This window comes from Arachis ipaensis, chromosome B7 (genome assembly GCF_059453495.1).
Source record: "Arachis ipaensis isolate K30076 ecotype BB chromosome B7, ASM5945349v1, whole genome shotgun sequence".
NCBI lineage: Eukaryota > Viridiplantae > Streptophyta > Magnoliopsida > Fabales > Fabaceae > Arachis > Arachis ipaensis.
Window position 1 is genome coordinate 128,142,393 of NC_142442.1, and position 22,049 is coordinate 128,164,441.

The 22,049-nt window shown below is 35.9% G+C and overlaps 3 protein-coding genes across 4 annotated transcripts; all 3 read left to right on the forward strand.

The window, feature by feature from the left end:
• Positions 1-5,474: 5,474 nt before the first annotated feature.
• LOC107605827 (putative protein phosphatase 2C 12) lies at positions 5,475-9,535 on the forward strand. Its single transcript, XM_016307743.3, has 9 exons — positions 5,475-6,158; positions 6,433-6,604; positions 7,111-7,264; positions 7,355-7,418; positions 7,786-7,893; positions 8,164-8,289; positions 8,421-8,653; positions 8,744-8,943; positions 9,033-9,535. Exons 1-9 carry the CDS (start codon positions 5,961-5,963, stop codon positions 9,062-9,064), a joined length of 1,287 nt encoding a protein of 428 aa, XP_016163229.1. The 5' UTR covers positions 5,475-5,960; the 3' UTR covers positions 9,065-9,535.
• A 1,422-nt stretch (positions 9,536-10,957) lies between these two features.
• On the forward strand, positions 10,958-12,932 carry LOC107605828 (BRI1 kinase inhibitor 1-like). The gene has a single exon (XM_016307744.3). The coding sequence runs from the start codon at positions 11,753-11,755 to the stop codon at positions 12,722-12,724; it is 972 nt and encodes a 323-aa protein (XP_016163230.1). The 5' UTR covers positions 10,958-11,752; the 3' UTR covers positions 12,725-12,932.
• A 1,648-nt stretch (positions 12,933-14,580) lies between these two features.
• Positions 14,581-21,247, forward strand: PAH2 (phosphatidic acid phosphohydrolase 2). 2 transcript variants are annotated; one of them, XM_016307746.3, is made up of 11 exons: positions 14,581-16,671; positions 17,098-17,384; positions 17,510-17,583; positions 18,047-18,131; positions 18,374-18,460; positions 18,553-18,625; positions 19,348-19,391; positions 19,827-19,955; positions 20,055-20,156; positions 20,412-20,563; positions 20,807-21,247. In XM_016307746.3, the coding sequence occupies exons 1-10, from the start codon at positions 15,150-15,152 to the stop codon at positions 20,466-20,468; spliced, it is 2,460 nt and encodes an 819-aa protein (XP_016163232.1). In that variant the 5' UTR covers positions 14,581-15,149; the 3' UTR covers positions 20,469-20,563; positions 20,807-21,247. The 2 variants fall into 2 exon arrangements, with proteins under 2 accessions (XP_016163232.1, XP_020961897.1); XM_021106238.2 differs by having other exon boundaries at positions 14,593-16,671; positions 19,886-19,955.
• Positions 21,248-22,049: the final 802 nt, after the last annotated feature.

Sequence of the window (22,049 nt, forward strand, 5' to 3'; positions counted from 1 at the left end):
GCTTTGAAAATGAGTTAAATCGGTTGATATTGAGTTGATTTTGAAATGGTTTTCTTGAGATATGCCACTGAGGCAACTATTGGATTTAGTTTGCTTTTGAATTGATTTCTGGTTTTGAGCTGTTGAAAAGGAAGGAGAAACGGTTTAGTTGGGACCCGAACCGGGTGGCAAAAGTCCAAGTTTTAGGGGAGGTGCTGCCGAAATTTCTGCAAAATCCTAGTCGTGTTTGAAAAGTTATTTAAAAAAATGGCTGGAATTGGGAAATTGTATTATGTGATTTATTAAGAGAATAATTATGTTTTCAAGCTTAATTTATTTAATGAACTTTATGCGTTGAGTTCGGCCCATTTAGAAATGAACTATTTTTACCGATTGAATCACTGAAGGAAAGAATGATGCTCTACTATTGATTTCAATATAAAAAGGGTCTTTTAGTGATTTCAAAGGAATCTGGACTTTTGATTGAGTAATTAAGCTTGAGGCATTTTGGAAGAGTTATAAAAATGGGTTCCAAAAAGAAACCTGAAAGTGGTTTGATTCAAATGAACCGGTTCTATTTCAAATGAGTTTATTTTTGGACCGGGTTGGAACTTGTGATTTTGTATGGTCGGTTTCATAATAAATTCAGTTTTATTTACTTGGACCGAGAATATATGATTTTAAGGAATTGATATAAGCTGACCTTCCCTAAGGACTTGGGACTCTGCCAAGGAACGTTTGTTATAAAATCCCATTATTGGATGGGTGATTTTGAATATCTCAAAGAGGCTTTTAACTTACCATGATTATGGAAGTTTTGGAAAGAGGATGCCGAGAGTGGCATTGTTTTAAAAGGGGAATTTACCTTGAGTAAAAGTGGCTTATGAGCCTGAGATAATTTGAGAAATGAGATCTTTAAAGCCAAGGCTGAAAAGAGTTGAAACTTGATTTCAAAGTAAAATGAATTGAGAAAATGATTTATGGCTTAAATGCCGATTTCATGAATTTGATGATTTTGAATGTGGAAGTGCTGTTTTGTTGAGAGCCGGAATGGCTGTGTATGTTTATACATATTGATTGGTTCTGGATTGAACCGTGAGCCAGAATGGCTGTGTATGATATGAATATTGGCTGGTTCTGGACTGAACCGTGAGCCGGATGGCTGAGATGGATGTTGATCCATGGATGAGATTGAATGCATGTTTATGCTGAATCATTGGTAAATGTGAATGTTGCACTTCCACTATCTGAGATACGAGTTTCCCTGGGTAGTAGCAGTGGCTAGCCACCACGTGCTCCGGGTCGAGACTTGATACTCTGTTGACCCTATGTCGTAAGTGTGGCCGGGCACTGTGAAAGGCCCGGATGAGCTCGCCCCCGTAAATATTCACCAGTGAGGGTGATGGATATGGATCATGATTATGATCAAGTTTATGATGAGTATAACTCGAGTTGGGGATGCACGACAGAGGGACAGTCCAATGGTTAGCTACCAGGACTTGTCGGGTTGGCTCTATAACCGACAGATGATATCATCAGCCACTAGGGACAGGCATGCATCATATGCATTTGTGTGACATTGGTTGGGTGTGCATATTATACTTGGTTTGCCTATGTGATTAATTGCTAACTGTTCTACTTGTAATAACTGTTTGTTTGTGCTTGAACTTCCTATCTGTGTTTGCATCTGGGACTCTGTTGGATTTGTGGTGACTGGTTGTTGGTTGGATTGTTTGGGCCTAGGGCCGTGGTTGAAAAGAGATGAACTGATGGTTGATTTCGGTTTTGTGTTTCTGGTTTGGAATAAAATTATGAAAGGCTATTTTGGTTCCGCATAGATAAACCGTTTTGGAAGGCTTTTGAGTTTTGAGAATTGAATGGTTCCTCTTTCAGTAAAGATTTTTTACTTTACTTTTATTGAAAACCGTGTTTTTGAAAAGAGGCATAAGAAGGTTATTAATCACTGGTACGGTTTATCTTCATGTATCCTATTACAGTAATTCCCAAAAACCCTCTACTGAGAACCCTTTCGAGGATGATGTTCTCACCCCCCTACATTTTTCCCCTTTCAGGATATGGGCGCAGAAGCTACGAAGAGCTTATTTAATTGTTGTTGTGATGCTCTGTATTGTTTTAGTTATGGTTTACTGTACCCTCGCCTTTATCTTGATATATTCTGTAAGAGGGATAGGAATTGTATTGGATTATGTTTGTAATATTATTTATATATATTTATGTATATATATATGGATGTACTCTTTATGAGTTGTTGTAAGTTGAATGGTATTTATGGATGTACGTTATCGAACGAAAGTATTTTTGGGAGCGGTATTGCGGTTTAAAGTTTTAAACAGGCTCATATTTTAGTATTAAATAATATAAAGTCGTCGTAATGTCCGAACTATCAGAGTCGCGCAGCCGGAAGTGTGAGCTTTGGTAGTTAGGGTGTTACACATATGATATTTTTTTATGGGTAAACCACACATATCTTGAACATATTGGGTGATTGATCTAAGTCAAATATATTTTTGAGTTGCTTTATGAATTGCCAATATTTCTGCATGATTTGAGGAGGCTGCAGTTATAGTTTGCTTTGTTGAGCACCAAGATATAGCTCTTCCTCCACTTATAAATAGATAATCTGTTTGTGACCTGCTTTCATACATATCAAAAAGAAAACCTGGATATTCAACTAATTGAAATGTTGTTTCATTAAAATAAAATAAATCCTTATCAATAGATCGTTAAAGGTATCTTAATATATGTTTAACATTATTCTAATGTCTTCTAGTTAGACATGAGCTAAATCTTAATAACAAGTTTATTGAAAATACTATATCTAGTTTTGTATTGTTAGCGAGATACATTAGTGCACCAATAACACTAAGATAAGGTATTTCATGATCAAGGAACTTCTCGTTACTTTCACAAAGTCAAAATAAATCTTTATCCACATCTAGTGATCTCATTACCGTTAGAGTATTCAATGGGTGTGCCTTGTCCATGTAAATTTTTTTTTAAAAGTGTTTCAGTATAAGTGAACTGATGGATGATATACCATCCTTTAATGTTCAATTTGTAAGGCAAGGCAAAATTTTATCTTGACAAAATCTTTCATTTTAAATTCTCTTTTTAAATAATCTACAATTTTTAGAATCTCTTCGAATGATCTAATGATGTTTAAATCATCAGCATATACTGCAATAATAACAAATTTAAATTCAAACTTTTTTATGAACACATATGGACATACACGGTCATTTTTGTATCCATCTTTTAATAAGTATTCACTAAGATATTTATACCACATAAGCCTAGATTGTTTTAATTCATACAATAATTTTTGAAGCCTTACTGAACAAATCTCTAGAAAATTATTATATGCATAGGCACTTTGAATCCTTTAGAAATTTTCATATAAATTTCTTTATCAATTGAGCCATATAAATAGACTGTAACAATATCCATATAAATAGATTGTAACAATATCCATTAGATGCATCTCAAATTTTTTATGCAATGCCAGACTAATAAGATATCTTAATATAATTAAATCCATTAGGGGAGAATATGTTTTCATATAGTCAATACCAAGTTTTTATGAAAATCCTTGTGCTGTTAGTCGTGCTTTATAATTTTCTATTTCATTTTTTTCATCGTGTTTGCACACAAAAATCCACTTGTATTCCATTAGTTTTATATCTTCAAGTATTTTGACTATAAGACCAAAAACTTCACGTTTTATAATAGAAGTTAATTCAGCTTGAATTGCGTTTTTTCATTTTGACAAATCATTTCTCTGTATTTTTTGATAGATTTTAGTTTGTGATCCATCTTGTTTTATTAGTTCAACAACAATATTATAAGCAAAAATATTGTTGACAACGGTATACTTTCAGTCCCATATTTTTTCAGTAGTGACATAAGTTATCGAGATCTCTTTATTTTTAGGTACTTTCAATATTTATGTCTTTGGATTCTCTTTGAGAACTTGCCTCCATATTATAACCATCATGATTAATTATCTCTCATAGAACTAATTGGTCTTCCACGCTTTAGGCGTGGATTGCTTTTATTTGCAATGACAATTTGTCTTTTTGAGATACTTATTTTTATTGGTGCAGTTGCAGTTGAAATGTGAGATTTGGTTACTCTCTTTTGGTCAGTAAATGCGTCTGACAATTAATTTGTAACATTTTGCATATGAATTAACTTTTATACTTCTAGTTCACATTGTCTAGTGCGAGAATCTAAATGGAATAATGACAATATTTTTTATTTTAAGTAATTTCTTTTTTCAATTGGTTATTTCACCATCTAATTTTGAAAAAATTATTTCATCAAAGTGAGAGTCAGAAAATTTTATCTTAAATAAGCTAAGGATTAGGATTTGAGAGGAGAAGGGAGAAGAAAGAGAACATGGAGAATAAAAGATGATTTTATTAATGATTGTGTTGTGTAGCGAACATTAAAAGGGGCTATTTATAGTCAATAGTCTAACTCTTACCTAACTCAACTAAGTTGCATTTATAATTGACTCTATCTATTTGAAATTTATAATACGATTATAGTCTAAGACATTTATAACAAATATATTTATAACATTAGGTAATAATGTTTTTTTTATGATTGTTTTGTAATTTATCTCTTGAGATTGGTTTGTCTTGTTTGCACACATAGATACTTAATAGCCATGTGTGCTAGTTAAAATTTTCCATCACTAAAAAAAAAGATGATAAATGTTGAAAATTATTTTGTGTATTTTGAAACAAAGAATGTTAGAAGATTATCAGAATTTATTATTTTTTATTATCAATTAACTATCAATGTTTAAAAATATAGAATAAAATATATTATTGTATTACCAGACTAAAAAAATTATATTAAAAAAATTAAATTAATGAATAAGTAATAACCAAAAATAATAAATTCTAATAATTTCATAGTATTTTTTTTCTAAAAATTAAAGTATCCAATTCTAAAAATTTCAAAAATTAATTTAAATAATTACTTATTTAAAAATATAAATTATTAATTATTAAATAATATTTAAATTATTTATATCACAAACATATGGAATATCTCTAGAAAAGAGAGTCATAATCCACCATCCTCATGCAACCAATGAAATTACATACCCATAGTAGTTGCCACGTCAGTATGTCACTAATCATTGATCGTCCATAATCTGTTTCTAAATCTATGGGCCCATCATCAGCATTAACCGCGCCAACTCTGGGAATAGTCAATCCATAGTGAAATTCTACTGTTTATGAACAGGAAATCTAATTAGATTGTAGATCATGCAAATGGAAAAAGAATTGAGAAAACAGAAAAGCACATTTGACATTGACACCAAACAAACCTTGGCTCCAAAAATGGCTCACGTGGCTTGCGCCGAGCGATTCAAAACGATAGCGTTTTGCCACGTCATAAAAGGGAAAATAAAAATAAAAAATGGTTCGTTTGATTTGGTGGTTTATTGCATCTGGGAGTGTTATTGTGTATCGACAATGGCAGTTTTGAGCAACAGCGGGATCCGCGTTTTTCGATACCCCTTTCCAACGTATCTCCAGAATTTCGCCATTATCGTTAACTACCTTCCTTGTAAAATCCTCTTTCTTATCCTTTTCTCACCTTTCCGTTATTGCTAACTAATTAACTGAATAAGTATGACGAAGCAGCATGTCATTTTCTTTTTTTGAATGCTATACACATTCCAGTGAATTCATTCTGTGACCCCGCGTAGATTTCGTTATTCGATTCCGTGTATCTATGAGTAACTGCAATCGCATTGGGATTCGCGATAAGCCGTTTTTGATTTTTAGGATCTTGTTGCAACAACAACAATGGATAATTCTTATTAGTTAATTAAAAAGGCAGGGAAGTAAATAAAGTTCTGCTATCCTAGGTAGTGTTTTTCGGAGAAATTGAGGATTTGGTTTGACAGAGGGGAAGTGTGCGTGCGTGAAAGTGCAACAATGTCTGGTCATGGTGAACACCATAGCGTTCCCCTTTCGGTGCTGCTGAAGCGCGAATTGGTGAACGAGAAAATCGAGAAGCCGGAGATTGTGTACGGCCAAGCCAGCCAGAGCAAGAAAGGAGAGGATTTTATTCTGCTTAAGAACGAATGCCAGAGGGTCATGGGAGATGGCGTCTCCACATTTTCTGTTTTCGGGGTAATTTTTCTCTTTTCTTTTTGATAGATATGATATGATATGAGGATACACAATTGCATGACGAATCCAGCTTGTTGACTTTGGTAGTGGTTGACTGGTTGTTGCGTCACTTACAGTCAAATCTCTTTGTGAAAGCAGCTCCCTTTTGATTCTTATTCGTTCACATTGATTGGATCACAACAACATCTTAGACTTTTTTGCACTAAATGCTTGTGATTCAATAATTTTTTTTCCTTGTTACAATTGCACTTTCTGATGAAGAAGTTGTTTGCAGCTATTTGATGGTCACAATGGAACTGCTGCTGCTATTTATGCCAAGGAGAATCTTCTAAACAACATTTTAAGTGCAATTCCTTCAGATCTTAACAGAGATGAGTGGATAGCAGCATTGCCCAGGGCTTTGGTTGCAGGATTTGTGAAAACTGACAAAGATTTTCAACAGAAAGGTATGACTAATTATTTCTCTTGTAGTATTTGTTCCAGCCTCTACTAACTATTTAGTTGTGTGGCAAATTGAAGTACTTCTGGAATATTCTGAGTATTGCCAAATGAGCTTGCACATGCCCAATTCCAGAAGTTAGCAAATTAAAGAATAAATTGGGAAAAAATTTTATGCATGCTGAAAATGTGGATGATATTATGACACATTGACACCTTGTTGGTAATATTTATCTAAGCCCTGTTGGTGGATTGCAAGTTGCACTGCCTGTTACTTAAGCCATAATGACTGAGAATGGTCTAATATTGTTCCCTCATGTTGGTTCAGCTGTTTTTACACGTATTTGTCTATTTCATATATATTAATACATAGTTGCTGAAGAACATCAGTAACAATGAAAAGACCCTTGTGTTACTGAGAGGTGGTTCTTATTCTTCTGAATTAATGGATTTTATTTATATTGTTTTCATTAGTTGTGTGGCTTACTGATATACATTATTTTTACTTATCCAGCAAAAACATCGGGAACAACTGTAACCTTTGTGATTCTTGAAGGATGGGTGGTAACAGTTGCATCAGTTGGTGATTCGCGTTGCGTACTTGAACCTGCTGAAGGTGGTATTCATTACTTGTCAGCGGATCATAGACTTGAAACCAATGCAGAAGAGTAAGATGTTACTGGGAAACTTTTTGGTTGAGAAACTGTTTGTAATCACTCTTACACAGACTAGTCTCACCTTTCTTTTCTCTTTTCCAGGAGGGTCCGCATAACCTGTAGCGGGGGTGAGGTTGGCCGGCTAAATACAGGTGGAGGAGCAGAGGTACATTTTGTTTTAATCGCAATCCCCTTTAACTCAGACAAACTAATGCCTCTGCCAATACTATTTCTTTGCACATGATGCTTGGGCATTAAACTACGTAATTAGATCATTAGATATAAAAAAGAAAACTACGTCAATCATACCAATGAATGTAATGAGGCGAGCTAATTGAAATCTAGTCACATGATCATGTCTCGCACTTAACACTCATTGAGGGTTATTAAATATACACAATCTTTTGACGAACATTTTGTTAAAATTTCTTTTTTGGTGACAATGTTACCATTTGTGTTGATGATATAAACCATCTTGCTTTGGAGTAAATTTTCATTCTTTTTATGCCTAATGAGATGAATGATTTTTATAGGTTGGCCCTTTGAGATGTTGGCCTGGTGGCTTGTGTCTTTCGAGATCCATTGGTGATGCGGATGTTGGTGAATTTATTGTTCCTGTACCATATGTAAAGCAAGTGAAGGTTGGTCACTGCTCTCGTGCAAACAGCAATATTGGGCATATTTTGATTAGTTATTTTTCTGTTGCTTCCTTTCTTAATTTACTTTGATGTATTGTGTATGTAATCCATCACTTTGTATCTTATCGTTTTCTTAAGAATATCTGTTGCCTTTAAAGTCAATAAACTCGCCTTGCAAGTTGATGCAAACCCTTTTCATAAATTATGTTTATTCTTTTTTTATGTGAAGAGGTTAATTCCAGGGTTTGAGCCTCTCTGTTTCTTTTCATGCAGCTTTCTAGTGCCGGAGGAAGGCTTGTTATCAGCAGTGATGGTGTCTGGGACTCTCTAACTCCAGAAGTGGCCTTGGATTGTTGTCGTGGCATGTCAGCAGAGGCTGCAGCACCACAAATTGTGAATGTATGCCTACTGCACATCTTTTAAATAATTCTTTATAGTCCTGGTTTTCACCTGGGGTAGTATTTTTGACGTTTTGTGTGGCATGCATTACTTATTTCTATCATTTGCTCCTGTCTCTTTTTAACCCTCAGGAAGCTTTACAAGCAAAGGGTCTTAGAGATGACACAACTTGCATTGTTGTTGATATATTACCCCAAGAGCAGCCGCATACTTCTGTACGAACTCAAAAGAAACCGATGAAAGGAATTATGAAGATCTTCCGCAAAAAGGGCTCTGAATCATCATCTCATACCAACAAAGAATATGTAGAGCCAGATATTGTACGGGAGCTCTATGAGGAAGGTTCTGCTATGCTTTCAGAGAGGTTTAGTTCCATAACAAGCATTGTTTAATATTAGCAGTTGGCTTGCTAGATTTTATTCTTGACCTGAACATGTGTTTATCTGAAATGCAGGTTAGAGACAAAATATCCACTCTGCAACATGTTCAAGTTGTTTATCTGTGCTGTGTGTCAAGTAGAAATCAAACCAGGGGAGGGTATCTCAATACATGCGGGGAAGACCAACCCCGGAAAATTGCGTCCGTGGGATGGACCTTTTCTTTGCTCAAGTTGCCAAGAGAAGAAGGAAGCCATGGAAGGGTTACGGAAATCAGGTTCGTGGCAATTCTCTGTCTTTTCTATCCTTCTGACTCGAGTTATACATGTCCATAATCTAATTCTCTGTTTAAATAATTATTTTCAGGAAGACATCGTGGCAGTGACAGTGACGACTAATGAAGTCTCATGTGCGTTTGCATTTTGAGAGTGACAAGGATTGTTCATATGAAGGGAATGTCGCAGCAACAGTAATTCCCTTCTGTGATCAAGAGTGCTTCTCAGAATATGGATTTATTTGGGAATTCTAGATCAAAATCCATGATGGGGTTCTCACTTATTTTCAGTGCATCAAGGTGAGGAGACTAGCAAACTGTAGCTACTTGCTTGAAGATTTCTGATTTGGAAAACGGAATATGATCCACCCAAGTATTGTGAATGGTTGTAAAATCAGAGCAAGATATCGGAGGTAGTTGGCTTTTTTCTTCTTACCCAGATCTGTTTATTTTGTACATGTGTTCTTCTGAGATCTGGAAAACTGACCTTAAATGAAAGTGGCCATTGTTGTTGTATTGCTATATAGTAGTGTTTAATCAGACGTCAATGGAATTCCATTCCACAATAGAAATTAAGCCTAATGAGTGGTTGCTCTTGTAGCCTGTTATTATGATTGTTCTTGTTACCAAAAGAATGTCTGTTATTATAGAAAAATTCTCTTCCCCAAGACCCCATGATCAACCCTTTTCATTCATTTCCGACATATAATCCGGAATAAAAGGCCAGGAAACTCTGTACAGGACTGCCATCATAGCTTTCTTAGACACTAAGAATCATTTGTCTTGTGAAAATTAGTGGCTTCAACATCATAATTCGTAACTAGTGGTTCCTACTGTTGATATGAAAACTGCACTAAAAGTGTTGACCTTAGGTCAAATGGAAACTCTATATAAAAATGAAGTTAGAAGGTTTACCAATTCATCTAAAAGTCGTTGATATACTTAACAAAATTCTTTAAAAAAAATACTAGGAAGACAAAACAAAAGAGATGGAGGCTGAGAAGTTGATGCTTTGATCCAAGGTTCAGCTGTTGATGTGCTTCATGTCCTACCACCGCCCATGTCTAGTAAGAAATAAAAGAAAAAGATTTAGGATATTGAATGGCTAATATGTGAGGCGGAAAAGCAAACTGTTTCCCACAAAAAGAGGATCTCTATGTGGTTCGATCGTGAAGTATTTGTTTTATGCTACGTACTGAAAGTGGCGAGGATGGTTAATTGATCATTCATTACATTCATCAGTGCAAAGAAATAATGCTTCCATGATTAAGATGTTGACCTTATAACCCATGATGATGCATACAAAATTCCTTTGTGCTCGTTTTATGGACCACCTCCCCTGCATGCACGTGTGTGTGGGTCTGTGACCACTGACCAGTGACCACCTTACCCCCAACTAGTCTTCTTCTTCTTCTTCTTCTAAGACCATGGCTTTATCAGTCTATGGCAGTCAATGCATGGTGTGTGCATGGACTTAGACACGAGAACACGGTGCTGGCCACACTCACATGACTATATGATCCACTTCCTTCTCTTTCTCTGAGCTTTCATCTTCTCACATGGCCCCTACTCTCACACTGTCTTTTCTCCAACAAATCATTATTTTCATTTGTTCATGCTATGCCTATTGTATATGAATTTAATTTTGACGCGTATAAAACAGTTTTACACGTAGATCTAATTAGGTAATAATATGTTAATAAAAATAACTATTTTTTACTTTGGTTCGTGAATGATCATCCAAAATAATAAATATGATTGAATAATTATGTAAAATGATTTATAATGTCAGTGCATCAAAATTAAGATCACAGAATATTATGACCATCATACCATGCTTTTTCCACCCCGCAATTAATTTTTAGTATATATCGGCACAGAAAATTAAAAAAACATTATCGTGTTGTCAGAATATATACACAGCATGATATTAGACAAGAATAACTGTGTCAGTGTCAATCTAAAATGACAAGAGTTTGAGTTGAAGTCTTCCACCATAACATCTTTACTATGAATGAATATTGAGAACTTTCACCAGTAAATGAGATTCTCTAACAAAGGTACTTAATAGTTCCTCTTTATATGCTAACCTAGGATGGTCTTAGAAAAGAATGCTAGCCTAGGATACAGGTTTGAAATATTAAGAAAGCAAAGCTTAATGGCTACTGTGTTAGACCAGCTTTCTAATACTTTCTAGTAATTTACATGAAAATTTCTTTCTACTCCTGGGACCTCAATGATTTTTTTTGTTTGGCCAAAAACAAAGTTGTAAATTTGTTGATTGAAATCCGCCATGACAATCCATCTTCCTTTGGTGGCCAAATTTGGATGTTTGTGACCTCATTTCCAATACCAGCACAGCGGTTGCTGTTGGACCTGACAGGGACCCAACAAAAACAAATAAAAGCACTATTCTTAACACACAAGTAAAAAACCTACATTAGGAGAGGTAGTAACAAATAATAATTTGTGAACTACAGTAGTTAAGGGTTAAAGACCAAAATAATGTCTGATGAAAAAGTTTTAAAGACATATATTGCACAATCCCAAACAGCTGTTCTGACAAAGAATATCTATCATTATTCCTTTGGTTTCCGTTTTCCCTTATCCCTCCTTAAGCTTTGTTAACATCCATACAACAACGAAAAAGAGATTACAGCACCTTTCTATCTATATCTCTCTCTCCAATCTCCACCGAAAAAGAAAAAGATTATAGTATTATAGAGAGAATTCAAGATACTATATACTACTGCATCATATCAAATCTAGCTTCCTAGCTAGTCTTCAAGGTAATCAATCATCATTCACTGCTATGGAAACACACCATCATCAGCAGCACCAAAAACAAATTGAAGCAAGGCAAGAAGATAAAGAAGCAAAGCAAATACTGTTACCAAAACCTTCTTCACCACCACCTTCACAATCTTCCTCCCCTTCTCATGAATTCTCCTTCACAATCTCTCTCCATTCTTCTTCCACCAACAAAGTTCCACCACCTTCCCTTGCAATAGATTTATCTCCTGCTGACGAAATTTTCTTCCATGGCCACTTGCTTCCCCTCCACCTCCTATCTCACCTCCCTTCATCACCTCGATTCTCCACCACTTCCATGGAAAGCCTCACTGTCCCCGTCCCCATCCGCGACTTCTTATTGGAAGATAATGAAAATACCAATAATAAAGAAATTAGTAGAAGCAGCTGCGGACACAGCAATAGGAGCAACATAACCCTGGATGAAAGAATTGGCAACAACTTCATAGAAGAAGACAATAATCTTATTAAGAGAGGGACAATGGAAGAAGAAAGTAAGTCCAATAATAATAATAATAATAAACATAGTAGTTTCTCATTGTTTGGATTATCAAAAGGGCGCAAAGTGTGTCAAGTTAGCAACAAGGAAGAATTAGATAAAGAGAAGCAACAGAAGAGGAAGCTTGGTTTTGACGTGATCCATGCACTCAAGAGGCTTTTCAGGGGGAGAAGAGAAAGAGAGAAAGTTGGTTTGCATGAGAGTGCTTATTCTTCTCACTCAGGGAACTTGATGAGGAAGAAAAAACCAGAATTGAGAGGAATTAGAAGAGGTGAATGTTCATCAGCACCAGCTTCCATGAGGGCTTCTCCAACAAACAGTGGCCTCTTGCTTGCAACTGCAACAACTCTTCCTACTTCAGCCGCCAATGACAGCACCATGGAAGAGTTGCAAGCAGCCATTCAAGCTGCCATTGCTCACTGCAAAAATTCTATTGCCAAAGAAGACAACAACCTCATCAAATGCACCTCATAGCACATAGCACATAGTAGCATATCATTATTTATTTTCCCTAGTTCTTCTACTTACTACTGTAATTATTATCTCGTATTTGCTATCTGTATATTAATAATTAGGTATATGAAAATCTATTATTATCCGAGGCACAAAACAAAGTTACATATATTCGTGTCTTTCAGTGTAAACATAAATTCATAAATTCTAATTATTTATATATTTTATATAGAGATGTAAACTTAATACAAATGTATATGTTCAATTTAGTGCCTATACTATATACCAACACCAAATCCATAAATTTACTAAACATGTTTTAACTTATTAGAATTCCAATATTTTGTTTTATGCTTTGCTAAGTACTCCGTGTTGTGTACAACAGTATGATCCAAGAGAAGAGAAGAGTTGTTATTATTAATAGTAATATTTCTAATAAATGTATCAGTGATCCATTTGTGGAAATTCTGACATACCAATGATAAGCTCATAGAGGGTATATATATATGCAGACAAATCAAAAAAATTCAGCTCTGAATGCGGAAGCACGCACTTTCAGACATTCTCTTTGCAGATGTGAGATTACAGTTACATACGCAGCTGTTATTCTTTTTTCTCTTGTGCCAATAATTCCCTCTCTTTGTGGTTATTTTTGTCAATTATTAATATTTCATCATATTCATATACATCCAAATTCCAAATTAAACACAAAGACAGGTTCAAAATGAAACATATATGGACCATATATATCAGATTCCCGTGCCAAAATAATCGGTTCTGCCCTGTCACAATCATGAATTGTCTGCATTCTGAGCAAGAGTGTATCAATGCATCCGATGTGGTAACGTTACAACTGTCACTGACACATGTGAACATATATATCCGGTGGGAACATGTTCTTTACACGCTTAACAGTCACGAAAACCACAATCCACCATCTCTCTAATATTAACATCATTTCATCATCATTATTATACTTTCAAACTTAACTAATAAAGTCAGATAACATCGAATAATTATCCTTTTTGGTAGCCGACACATGCATGAATATGGCTGTCAAAATGGAACTCTAAAGTACCATGACTACAGAACAAATTAAGCGGCCATACTATACTATATTATATTATTTAATTCATGCACTGAAAAATATATCAGGATTTTTGTTTAATTAAAAAAATATAGACGATAATGGAGGAAACGCATATGTTCCGAGCGAACGTGTGTAATGTTGTGGAGACAGGGGTTGTGATGAAAGTCATAAAGTTCAGGCTAATAGTAACGAGGGAGATATGCTTTGGAAACACTACTTACATTAAGTTATTTTTATTTAAAAATAATAGTTAAAAATTATTAAATAATAATTTAGTCAAATATATTTTTTTCCCTAATTTATTGTCTGCGTAAATAAAGACAAATTCACATCAATGGTTCCCAATTTCGTTCGTCTTTTTTGGGGACATGGCAATCTCATTCAATATCATATCATTCCATGTGATGTGAGTATGTGACTCAGAAACGTCAAGACTCTGAAGGGAAAGCCCAGGCCCCGTAAATGATGTTGGTTCCGCATCTAGCCCAATTTTTTTTGTCAGACAGAGGCTCACTTTTCTTAAGTAGTGCTAAGTTGGTCTGATATGATGCAAATGCAATCAAGGCTTTTGTCTTCGAAAACTCAAGCTTGTTGAAAAAATTAATCATGACCAAGGAAAAAAAGCTTGTTAAAATAGCGTAGTCGACTTTACATTCAGTTTTTGCTTCAAACTGGATTGAAAATCGTGAAGTTCGTATAAAATGTTTTTTTTTTTTTCAATTATTTTTAAATTTTCAATAATTTTAGTTCCCACATTATATGTACTTGTTTGTTTTATAATAAGTACGAAGTAGTAGACTAGTACTTTCTCCTTGGCACGAGAGAATAATCGTATACGAAGAAAATTAGTAGTATTTAATACATTTTTGTATGGATGAGGGATGATGTGGGAGTTTGAGAATTGAATAGTGACAGAGGGAGAGGGAAGCGTGAAGGAAGCATGACGGTTAGAGTGATCCAACGGTTTTAAGAGTATCCAGGGGATCTGAAAAGTGGTCCCCAGCTATTCAACAAAAAATGCAAGTCGTGTGTCTTCCCCACCGCCGCGTTCTCATATTACGACACCGCCGTGCAAATTCATCCTTTCTCTCTTTCTCTCTCAGTTTCAAGGACACAGCATGTAACTTTACAAACAGAATACCACATCACCTCAGCAATTGTTTCCATATTGGAATATTCTTCTTTGATCCATGTGTTTCGGACATTTCTCTTCGCTCCGTGAAGGGATTGTCTTCCTTTGTTGGTCAGGTTCATAACTTGTGGCTCCTAATCCCTAGATTCGGAGCTCCGTTCCTCACAATAAAATCATGACTCTGCCAACGCCAACATCGTCGATTTGATTTCGGAATTGGAGGGATGAGGAGGATCGGAAGCTACATAACACAGGGCGTTTACACTGTTTCAGGGCCCTTCCACCCGTTCGGCGGCGCCGTCGACATCGTCGTCGTGGAGCAGCCAGATGGAACCTTCAAGTCTTCTCCTTGGTACGTCCGATTCGGGAAATTCCAAGGCGTTCTGAAAGCAAGGGAGAAGATCGTTGACATCAATGTGAATGGCATCGACGCTGATTTCCACATGCATCTTGATCACAAAGGTGAAGCTTATTTCCTCAGGGAAGTAGATGCTGAATATGGTGACGCCGTTATTTATCCGTCTTCTGGTGATGAATATGATGATAACCGCTCCCGTCATCTTAACGACATGCAAATACAAGAACGCCTCAGGTCCAAAAGCTGCAACTATGATTCAGAAAATAGTAATGGGAATGCTGGGACAAGGTCTCGCGGCTCGTTACTGGGCTTTGTGTTTGGGCGAAAGTCCATAGAGGAAGGTGAAGAATGTGGTGATAAGTACGGAGTTGAACAAATGGCGCCTGCTGAGATAGCTGCAGATTTGTTGGAGCTTAAGTGGTCTACGAATATCAAAAGTGATCGCCGACCACCACGTTTTGTGGATAAACGCAAAATTGCAAAGAGTTCATCCGATGGTGATGTACTTCAAGAAGCTTTGCCACCTCTTGCGGTAAAGGAGGAAGAAGCTTCTTCTTTTTCCAATTCTAACTCTGAGCATGGACATGATAAGACTATGATAAAGATTGACGTTGCGCATGAGGTTGAATGTGACTCCAATGGAAAGCAAGGTGGACTTGCTCATGAATGTGCTGATTTTCCCGTTGAACTTGTGGAAGTTGAAGCAGGAGGGGGGTTCGAGAGGAAATTAAGTGACGGAGAGCTTGCTCCTGTCAGTGCTTTTGCTTCGCCGACTGGTGTTTCTTCAGTGGACGACAACATTTCGGCTGATGAAGTTGCTCAGTCTGTGGTTTTCTTCGAGACATCGGAGAAAGCGACGGTGGAATGTGCAAACGAGAGTAGTGCAACGAGCCATGATGTCTCTAGCACATTTTCTCCTCCTAAGGATTTGCTTGGTGTACAAGCAACAACTAAATCACCAGCAGCAGGTTTAGTGGAAGAAGAAAACTTCCTTTTTAGTGACCTTGATGAAAGTAAAATCAATGATCAATTGGATAGACCAGTGTCCCCTGAATCCGTAGATAAGGAAGAAGAAGAAGAAGAAGAAGAAGAACATCATTCTTGCGATGATGGCGATGTTAAAGATGAAAACTTAGTTAGTGAAAATGGCGATTTGCATTCGTCCAGTCCTATGGCTATCCCTAGAACTGAGGCTGCTGGGGAGGATATTGGGCATACAGGATCATTGCCTAACATTACTACTCGTAGCATCAGCTTGGGCCAACCTGAGGCTTCTTATCCTTTAAGTCAATCACTAGACACAAGATCCAAATCCTTGCCGTGGTTATTTCCTGAAAATGAAGATTCAAGTGAAGCCAATGGAAACCAGTTGTCAAATGCGAAGTCAGGTACCAAGTATTTTAAACCTCCTTCATTTTGCTGTCCATTTGATTGAAAGCATTCAGCGTGTTTTAAATGACAAGTAGTATTTCATACTGTTCTAGTGGTGTACTGCACTTGTTAACTCAAAATCCTCTGTCACATTGAAGAGTTTTGTAGTTATTCTGCATTAACTATTCTGATTACGATATATGCGAAGAACAGTCTTTGCAAACCTTTGTCGTACGAAGTGATTGAAGCTATATCTGCTTCAAATCATTCAGTACTTTTGAGTTTTGAGGACATGAAACTGTGAGGATAATTGATCATCTTTATTTTACATAGGATAAGCTGCTCCTATTGTTGCAGGCATTGTATTTTCTGGAAGTGAACTAATATCTAAATCTAAACTGAAAGGCATGAACCTGTTGATCAACTTGAGAAAAATCATGCAGGGGTCGGTAGCCCACCTTCTGGTTGGAGACTTTGGCCTTTCTCCAGATCAGTATCCCAAACATATGTGCCGCCTATGCCAAGTGATACCAAAGATACTACTTTTGAACAGTCTTCAGAGAATACAATCAGCACAGATCCGAACAAAAATGAGCTCAAGACTGACCCAAAGAAAAAGCATGTTAGGGTAAAAGTTCCAACTTCTGAACAGATAGCATCGCTGCATCTGAAGGAAGGGGGTAATACTGTAATGTTCACTTTCTCTACAGCAATGCTTGGGAGGCAGCAGGTGTCAGGAATCATTACTTTCTATGATTTAAAGTTTACATCTCCTTTCCATTTGTGTATGTTTATTTAATATTTTAATATGATATTATCTCTTATGTAATATCTCTTTTCACATTTGACTAACAGGTTGATTGTCGAATATATTTATGGAAATGGAATACTCGTATAGTGATCTCAGATGTGGATGGGACAATTACAAAGTGAGTGTATATTTTACTCTTCAAAATTGATATGTTACTCTGATATACTGGCCAATATTCTTTCTTTAGTATTGATCATCTTTCCATTGTTAATTTGGTGTTGGTGGTTTGGATTTAGATTTTAATAATTTGACTGCTGGATATGGCTTATGATAGGGTGACATAACTTCATCTAATTCATGTAGCCAGTCCCTTCTAGTGAGACAAGGCTTGGTTGTTCTTGATGATGTTGTCATTTTGATGGTGCCTACCAAATGAGGATTCTTGAGCTCCACCTTAAAATATACTCTTCTTAATATTGATTATATTGTAGTGCCAATATTTTATCATCTTGATATAAGTTTTTATCTATCAGATTCTATGTCTTCTGGTTCGTTTCTCTTTTATTTATTTTCTAAACAATAAATAAGTAAACTATATGGTGTGGTAATGGTAATTTCTCTCTCTTGTTATTGTCTTACAGGTCAGATGTTTTAGGTCAATTCATGCCTTTGGTTGGTATTGATTGGTCACAGACAGGTGTTGCACACTTATTCTCAGCTATCAAGGTTTGTTTATCTTCTCAATGTGTTTAGATGTATTCAGACCACTACAATGTGCTAATGTGGTTAAACCCTGAATACTCTGATGGTACATCATTGCATATGGGAAATTTTTGGGTGAATGGTCTCCAAAGAAATAATTTGTTGCTTCGTTTGTTAAGAGTTAAGACCAAAAAAATATCTACCTGTTGCTTTTCAGTGTCATGGTCCATTTGTGATTTGTCCCTTATCTTTTTCCCATTTTACAGGAGAATGGTTACCAACTGCTATTTCTCAGTGCCCGTTCAATTTCTCAAGCATATCTCACACGCCAGTTCCTATTCAACCTTAAACAGGTGTTGTATAAATCTAGTGATTGGCTTTTCATTCTTAACTTGGACCAGAAAATAGGAAGAAAGAAATTTACATCATATTTTGCATGTCGCAGGATGGGAAAGCTCTACCAGATGGTCCTGTTGTTATTTCTCCTGATGGACTTTTTCCATCTCTATATCGTGAAGGTCAGAACCTTTTTTTTTTCTTCCTTTTCTTATCACTTCCTTGTAGGTTCTATCTATGTACAATGCAAGAATGAGTGATGAACTTACCACGGAATTAAAAAAATGGGATGTATAATTATCATTGTTGATAGTTGAACTAGTTTTTATTAGAGAGGAAAGAAGATTGGAGTGTTCTTAGACAAAAAGATCAGAATTTCTCCCTTTGATATCTTCATGTGGAAAGGATAAATTCATTGATGAAATTCTATACAGTGGGCTGAGGCAATCTCTATAGCCTTAAGACAAAAGTCTCAATTTTGTAATCTTGTGCACACATCGTGATTCACTTGAAGATACATGTAGTGCATGACATCAATGTAAAAGTGACTCATAAATGACTAAACTCTTGAGAACATGAAAAGTAAAATTGTTAACTTTTGTTTTTTGTTTTTCTGTTTCTTGTTTTTGGTTTTTTTGTTCTTTTTTATTATAATTTATAAAACGTCATGGATTCTGATATCTTGAAGTGTAGATGATATAAGGCATCATCTTCTTCAAGCATGATAAATATATGCACGAAATGGCATTCTAATTTACATGCTGCTCTGCCTGCTCATATGATTCCTTGGCCAATGGTCATTTATATATAAGTGCAAGTATGAGATCCATCAAAGCATATTATGTAATATCATGGACATGTCCTTGTAATATTTAGACTAAGATACATTCTTTATTATTTCCAGTTATTAGGAGGGTTCCTCATGAGTTCAAAATTGCATGCCTGGAGGTTAGTATCTACTATTGCATGTTCACATATTAAAAGTGAAGTAAACTCATGTTTTTTGCACCAAAGATACAAGTGCCATCACTTCGTTTTACAAAACATTTGATGTATTGATTTAGTCACTCAGTAACACAGAAGAGTCATTGCTTTCATCTTTCAAAGATATTTTGCAATAATTAAGTCATTCGGTTAAGTGCCCTCCACTTTCCCTCTGAATCGTACAAAATTCCATTGAATAAGTCCCCGAATTAGGGCTCTGTTACATTAATTTATCTCACTTTGACAAAAGAGGACTGGCGATGCATGATTGAGGTGCTAAATTAATGATTAAAGTGATCATACTTGTATCTTTGGATAAGGAAAAGAGGCTTTACAACGTAGTTTTAATTTTCCAACAGAGTCATCATGTAAAGATAACTTGAATTTTAATGTCCCCAGGATATCAAGTCACTTTTTCCTTCTGATTGCAATCCATTCTATGCTGGTTTTGGAAATAGGGATACTGATGAAATCAGCTACCTTAAGGTTGGAATCCCAATAGGAAAAATATTCATTATTAATCCCAGGGTGAGTTATTTATTCCTTCCCTTTTGAAAAGAAAAATAAAATGATGAAAGGTTCTTGAAAAATTTTTACGCTTGTCAAGCTAATCTTTTAAGTTTGCAGGGAGAGATCGTTGTAAACCGTCGAATTGACACAAAATCGTATACTTCTCTCCATGCACTCGTGAATGGAATGTTCCCCCCAATGATCTCCTCTTCTGAACAGGTTAAGGAGCTTTCTTTTTAATTTGGTTCTTCAACATCTCCGACAATTTTCTACGTATTTAATTTGGGCATTCTTAATAATCTAAAATTTAAATTGAAGCATGCTGGTAGTGAAAGAGACCTGGGGTGAATACTTCGATATTAGTCTTGTATGTGAGGATGCTATGCTTTGAATGTAACTATGTAAGGCTTATACTGTAAATGTTTCTTAGTAGTGAATTTTTTTGGCCTTAATCTTGGTGAGCATTGATTACAGGAGGATTTTAACTCATGGAATTTCTGGAAGCTACCCCCTCCTGTTCTAGACTTGTGAAAGGGCCTATTGCATATGTTTGGCTCAATAATCTTTGGTTTTGATGCTGCTGGTTCCTGTAGGCTGTGCTGCTCTTAGTACTTAGGATTATACTGGTAAGTTTATTATCTTCAGCTCCACGTATCTGTCCAGACTCCAGGGTTGAGTTTTATTATTCACAGATTAGGAATGTCCTTATACTTTGTATGATATTAGTATTTCCGCTGGACTAATCTTGAATATGCAATATAAGATGAATAAGAAACTACGGATGAACCTCTTATTATAGATTCATTATTTATTTATTTATTTATGTTGTGTGTATATTTACTTCATTTTGGTTATTTTTGCGAGTGCAGGTGATATGTATCCAAGCCCAATGAGAATTACGTTACTCTGTCGCTAACACGTCTTCGTGGATTGATTTGTTGGACCTCATAATTTTGATGGATGGTGGATGATACATTTTACTTCCTTCCTGCTCCAAAATCATAAATCATAATGTTCTCGTGCTTGCTGTAAGATCAGAGCCACTTGTATAGTTCGACACAATCCAATGACCACTCAAGTCATGGAATCCCACGCATTTATCGCGTTGCTTACTTCTAGATTAGGGCATAGTTAAGCTATTCTTATTTTATTACATAACTGTATATGCATGTCACTGGGATTTCACTTTCATGTCTAATATATAGAAATCTGTCAGTAATAATGTCATATACTTTTTTAACCTTCTCTTTTGCTATGTATATACTATTTCCCAATAAGAGAGAGGTAGTTACTGGTTACAGATTCAAAAACATAATTGAAACTGAATCTAATAATTGAGAACTATTTGTGACTGGCACCATCAAAAGAAATTAAAGAAACAAAACTGTGTCAGCGTATGATTCTGAGATTGAAATACTTGTCTGCAAAGTGGACAAGGTTTCTGAATTCATGTTCATCAATGAAACCGTCATTGTTGGTGTCTGCGGACTTGAACACTCTCCCACTCCTCCACGATGCAATCAGCCCTCCGCTGTGACGGATGCCACGACGCAGTTCGGCTTTGCTGATTCGGCCATCTCCATTTGCATCAAATGATGTCTTCAACCACTTCTTAAACTGCTCCGCCGTCATTACGTGCTTCCCATCACCCGACACATTACGTTCCACCATGATCGCCATTGCCTTTCACTTTTCTCTGCTGTTATAATCAATTTCTACGTACTGCGTATGTCTTGGACGTTCGGCCACCAATGTCGGATTTATATTTATACTAATGATTAATATCTATATATTTCTGTTAAAGCATTACTACTCAGATATGGAGTACATTCAATAAATTAATTATTCTTTTTTTGGAGAATAAGAATCGTATCTTCTGAAATGTTTTTTGGCAGGTATATAGCAGTACCAGGATACACATTTATGATCAGTACAATGAACCGCCTAAAATTGGCTTAAAGATAAAGCTTATAATGTCGATTAAACAATACATTACGTTCTTTTTTTTCTCCTTTTTTGCAAGTTTGGCAGATAAAGAAAAGATGTTCCGCTTATTCTCACGGCATGAAATTATCTCAGAGAAATATTATTAGAATAAAACTGCCCGTGCCA